We start from the raw sequence: 6,124 nt of genomic DNA, 5'->3' as shown, positions 1-6,124 counted from the left end.
TTTTCACTTTAAATAGACTTTAAATAGAGAAAGGTGAAAAAAGATCAACTTGAAAATGATGGAAAATGTCAGATATAACATATATATATATATATATATATATATATTAGTATTTTAATTACAAGGGTTAATATAAAAAATAGCATGCTTCACATCATATATAAAAACTATACATGCATTTTTATTTATATAAATATTGAAGCTAATTTTAACAAATTCAAAAATAATTAAACATCTATTGTTTCAATCGAAAATTTCTGGATTCTGAGTAGTATAAGCAATTATTAATCATTGACACAGTTTAATTATCTGCTTTTCATCAATGATACTATAATGTTTCAACACTGCATCGAATTTCATAATAATTATATTAGTTATGTAAATTTACCGATTTACTTGGGTATATTTATTAAAGAACTATACAATAAACATTATTAATTTCTTATATAATTGATTAACATTTACAATAGATTACATTATATAAGTATACTGGAAATATATATTTTTTAATTAATAAACACATATATTTTTAATTGTTTTTTAAAAGTAGCTGTTTTTCGGTTTTGTATATGCGTTTAATTCTATTACGAAGGATTTTTTTATATAATTGTGTTTAAGATAACTATCTTCAGTTTATAGGTTAGAAAAAATTATCTATATATTTGTAAACATTTTAATTAATGCATGAATATAATTTTAATTTTAAAAATAGCTATTCAGAATTATAAAGTAAAAATATTGAATTTAATAAAAAATGTTTTAATAAAAAATCAACTTTGAAATTCTTTAAAAAAACTACGATAATCCAAATTGAACAGAAAATGAAGAAATAAATTATTTAATCGAAAATTTTCGATCACGTAATTTACGCGTTTATTATAGAAATTAAACGGAGCTGCAAGATAATGGTATAATATTTTTTGTATTCTTCGATATAGAATAAGCGCTACTCATAAACCCGCGATGATTTTGATCATTGTTTGCGATCCAGCTGCGTTTATGGATCACGATCCACGTGAATTATAAGGTACGTAAAGTTGAAGCAACGTGGAGTAACAGCACTACCGGTGTGTCGAGCAGCCGATTACAAACGAAATTTGAGGATAAAATTTTAACTCTAGTCAGTCATCTGTGATTTGATGTTTGAAAATTTAAGTTAGTGATCAATTTTGTAATTAATACTAGAACTGATTAACAATCAATAATAGTTTCAGAATTGTGAAGTGCAGGCGAAGAAAGATATACTTGTTGAAAAATAAATTGTTTTAATTATAAATAGAGAATGGATGAAGAAACTAATGAACCAGAGCAAAAAAATTATATATCTTGTTTGAATTGGGTGAAAAAAGGAATTGCTGCTTCTGTACCTGATAAGGTTAGATTCTTCTTCATAAAATTAAGTACTTAATTTATTTAAATCGATGATATATTTTTTTATTATTTTAGATAGAGTTAACTGCTCAAGAATTACAAAATATTATAAAAGAGACTCATTCAGAATTGCAAAAGTATTATTAATTTATATTTCAATAAGTAATATTTATTGCGCATTCAAAAATAAAATAATTTTTTTAGGCAAAATAAAGATGAAAATACTAGTGACGAAGATACTAATAATATTAACATCGACGAAGATGTTAAAGATGATTCAATAAAAATTACAGATGAATTTGATTTTGAAAAATATGATGAAGAATGTTAGTGAATTAAAATAGTATTTATCTTTTAATTTATAATTGTATAAAATACTAGACATCATAGCTAATAGAGATAATTTCATTCTTTATATCTTTAATGAAAATTTTTCATTGATGTAAATTAAAAATTATTAATACAGATTTTTTTTATGGTCACAATAATAATAGTATTTTATTATTTTAAAAGGCTATAACTTTAAAACTGAAAGTTAGCGTTTATCCCATTACATAAATAATATTTCAAAATATCCCATAAAAATTTATATATTTTTTTAAAACAATTTTTATGGCAAATAAATTTTCTTAGTAATTATTATAAAAATGATTTTTATATTTCTGACATATCGTAAATAATAAAAATTTTGAGATATTTTGTGAAACATTGAAAAATTACTTGTCGTGCTTTTATTCAGAAATATTTATAAATAAATCATATCTGTTATATTAAATGTTACTAACATTTCATTTTAATCACAATTAGTTATTTACATTTCTTATATTTCTTTTATTATTCAATATTTTGATTGTTATTTTAATGTGCAGCTGGAAATATATACTGTAATATTAATGGAATCGCAGTAATTAATAATGAAAAAGACCCATTTATAACAGTAGATGATAATGAAGATGATTCAGAAAAAGAAGATGATATTATTAAAGCAAATGATAATCTTCTCTTAGTAGGACATGTAGTAGATGAAGCCAGTATTTTAGAAGTATATGGTAGAATTTATATTTTTAAATTTTATTAAGTAAAGCAATTGATTTTACATAAATAATTTATGTTAATAGTTTATAATGAAGCAGAAGGATCATTTTATTGCCATCACCATGACTATTTACCTTACATTCCATTATGTTTTGAGTGGCTAAATTTTGATCCCGCTGAAGAAAAACCTGGTAAATATTATTACTGTTATAAATTAGAAAATGAATGTAATAAAAATTATTTATTTATTCATATGTTTCGCAGTTAAAAATTATAACTCGATTATCTTATTATCTTAATTTACTTATTAAATTTTTTAAAAAATTGTTTTAATTTTTAACAAATTCATATTCAATTTTAATTGTACTTGATATAATATGTTAATAATTTTAAGAAGAATAAATAAATACTAATAAAATGGTAACAAGTCTAAGTAAATCGAATGTAATATACATATATATATATATATATATATATATATATATATATATATATATAATTATTAATTATATTATTAATACATAGTTATTACTTTGATATTTATATATTTTACACAGAATTTTGATAAAAAATAATTTTTTTAGGTAATTTATGTGCAATTGGAAACGATACTCCAATTATAGAAGTATGGGATTTAGATGTAATAGGAGGAGTTGGTTCTGTATTTAAATTAGGCCAAAAGTCTAATAAAAAAAAGCGTATTAAAAGAATTGGGCACAAAGATGCAGTCCTCGATTTAGCATGGAATACATATCATAAGTATTATCGATTTTATTATTAATATTGTCTAAGCTATGATAATAATGTGATAATGTAATAGACTATTTTATTTTAGATAAAATTATTAAGTTTCTTTTTCATTATAGTCATGTTCTGGCAAGTGGTTCTGCAGATTGTACATCAATACTATGGGATTTAGAAACTGGTTCTCCAAACACAATATTAAGTTCATTTAATGGAATAGTTCAAAGTTTAAAATGGCATCCAACAGACTCTCATATGTTACTTACAGGAAGCATGGACAAGTAATTATTTTTATATTATATATTATATATATTATATATTATATGTATAATTATAATAAATAAAAAAATATATAATAATATAAATATATATATATATATATATATTCAAATTCATTTTTGTTTGTTTATTATTGTGAATAATCTTTTTTAAAGAGTGAAATAAAAATTGCATTTATGCATACAATAAATATTAATATAAAAAATTTATTATTTAATCGTTAATAATTTTTTATTATAAAATATTTTTATTTCGTAGTAAATAATTCCATGAAAATTTGTGAATTTATTTTATGTCCAAGAAAATGTGAATCTTCTTTGTTTCAATTGTTATTGATTTTAGAATTGAAATTATTTAAATTTTGTTTCAAAAGAAAAATGTGATAATCAATGTCCATTTAAATGGTTCATTCATGTGAAATTAAAATTGTAAATTACATGATCTAAGTTATTTAATATTTATATTTTTTCAAGGAAAGTACGATTATTTGATTGTAATACTGAAATACCGAAAATATGGAATGCTTCGGGCGAAGTTGAAAAGGTTGTATGGAATAATTCTGATCCTAACACATGTTTTGTAAGTATATATTGCATATTTAAGTAATTATAACAACATATTGAATTTACATACTTACAATAATTGATTGAATTAATTTATTTTAGATAAGCACAGACAATGGATACATTGAATGTATTGATATTAGATGTGATAAGCCATTATGGCAACATAATGTACAGAAAGAAGAAGTTGCTGGTATGAATTTATGTTAATATTTAATAACTGTTATGTTTTAAAAATATATATAAAATAAATTTTTTAATTAACCATTTCTTACATAAATAAGATTATATTATTACATATCAAGTTTTTTGTTGTTGAAATAATAAAAAACAATTAATTTGAATTAAAGTTCATTTAATTGATATTTTATTATTTATTTTACAACACTTTGTTTAAAATATATAATGACATGCGTATTAATATTTTTTTAAATTTAAATGAAAACTGAACAATAGTTTATAAATACTTTAATCCATATAACATAAAAATAACTCATTCATAGGTTTATCTATGAGTACCTTATGCCCAGGATTATTATTCAGTTCTAATAAAGATGGAACTGTTAAAGTATGGGATGTTATAAATCATTTGGAACCACAATTAGTCTTTGAAAAACAGACAAACTTGGGTCATATTATTTGTCTGGAGGCTAGCTGTGATAATCCATTTACATTTGCTGCTGGAGGAGATAATAAAGCGCATAATTTAAATGTATTCGACTTCAAAACTGTGGATGAAGGTATATGATTATTTTTTGTATAAAACTATTGAATTTTAATTTGACATTTAATATTTTACAGTTTTTAATACGTTTAAAAATCGTACGCCAAAAAAATTTGAAGGTGAAAATAATTTGCAAGAAACTGAAAACAACGTGCAGAGTGAAGTAATGGATGTTACAGAAAATTTTGGAACGATAAATTTGGAACAAAAAGTTAACATAAAAAAGAAAAAAAAATTCAAACGTTCAAGTTTCAAATAAATAATTCATGTAATATACATGTAAACATAGATTACCATCAATAAATATAAATACTTTTTCAGTACAAATTTTTATGTATTTTCTTATAATAAAATGAAATCAATCAAAATTTTTCCATAATTGATGAAATACACTTTTAAAATTGAATCCTTAAAAATTTCGATTTTTGCAGCTGAAACAACAAATATGCTTTGCAATATTCGCTGTTCATATTTAATAATACAATTTATTTATATTTACATTAAGGAAAGATATAAATCAAAACGAAACAGAAATCATCGAATAAGTTGGTTTTACGAGAAAAACATTTTACATATTTCGCAAATGTAAAATTACATTTTCATATAATTTAAGTTTGATACATTTTCTTTTAATTAAATATTGAATTTAAAAGCTTGTTCGAAGTTCGTGTGTTTAACATTAAGAAATTATACTGCATTGAGCTCTTCACTTTAAAAAATAAACGTACTTAAAATTACAGGTATAAAATAAAGGTACAAAGGCAGTATTTAACTTTACTTCTGTTAATATTTTAATATTTTACATCAACTTTCTCCAAGTCGTCATTTACATTTTCCTACATTAGAACATTTATTTTCATCTGTCATTTTTTTATAATATTTTTATTAGAATTCATATACTTTAATCTTGTCAACTGATTTTATATAACATTAAATATTACTAAATATTAAAAGATAAATAATTAAGGTACGTTCTATATAAATTGAATTACTAATTTTAACTCAAAAATCATTTTTGATGAAGAAATTCTTAAAATAGTTGTGCAAGGCTTTCTTAACTTGAATTACCAAAAATGTTCAGTAGTTTTCAGGAAAACTATGATCAATTGACAAGATATAAAAACGACGATTTACAATTCACAAAATGTTATTTCAACCACTAACTCCTCGTTATACGTGAATATTAGTGATTTATTTATTTATACCTTTTTATATCACTTATACAAGTTTGCATACAGATCACATACTCGCTCATTTAATCTAATGCTTTTCTTCGCTAGTTTTTCTCATTCATTATAAGTGTATTATAGTAGAAAAAATTAAAATAATCACATTTATACTAAATAAAATTACTAATGATAATAAAATGAATTAGATTGGAGTATCTTGTTAATTTGAAATAAAAACT

General features: G+C 21.8%; 1 protein-coding gene across 1 annotated transcript; it reads left to right on the top strand.

Annotated features, from left to right (window-relative positions):
- Nucleotides 1-621: 621 nt before the first annotated feature.
- On the top strand, nucleotides 622-4,975 carry nclb (PWP1 homolog no child left behind). Its single transcript, XM_011497786.1, has 12 exons — nucleotides 622-639; nucleotides 939-1,375; nucleotides 1,447-1,508; nucleotides 1,576-1,697; nucleotides 2,241-2,420; nucleotides 2,490-2,597; nucleotides 2,991-3,165; nucleotides 3,273-3,431; nucleotides 3,903-4,008; nucleotides 4,095-4,185; nucleotides 4,496-4,732; nucleotides 4,794-4,975. Exons 2-12 carry the CDS (start codon nucleotides 1,283-1,285, stop codon nucleotides 4,973-4,975), a joined length of 1,515 nt encoding a protein of 504 aa, XP_011496088.1. The 5' UTR covers nucleotides 622-639; nucleotides 939-1,282.
- The last annotated feature ends 1,149 nt before the right edge of the window (nucleotides 4,976-6,124 follow it).

This window comes from Ceratosolen solmsi, unplaced genomic scaffold (genome assembly GCF_000503995.2).
Source record: "Ceratosolen solmsi marchali unplaced genomic scaffold, CerSol_1.0 scaffold47, whole genome shotgun sequence".
In the NCBI taxonomy this organism is placed as follows: Eukaryota; Metazoa; Arthropoda; class Insecta; order Hymenoptera; family Agaonidae; genus Ceratosolen; species Ceratosolen solmsi.
Note: the sequence above shows the minus strand (reverse complement) of the source record. Positions and strands in the feature narration are given on the sequence as shown.

Bases quoted from the DNA above. Each gene is read 5' to 3' on its own strand.
- nclb (XM_011497786.1), top strand. From the start codon at position 1,283: ATGGATGAAGAAACTAATGAACCAGAGCAAAAAAATTATATATCTTGT. The intron at 4,186-4,495 runs GTATGAATTTAT...ACTCATTCATAG, and splicing joins ACAGAAAGAAGAAGTTGCTG to GTTTATCTATGAGTACCTTA. The intron at 4,733-4,793 runs GTATATGATTAT...AATATTTTACAG, and splicing joins CTTCAAAACTGTGGATGAAG to TTTTTAATACGTTTAAAAAT.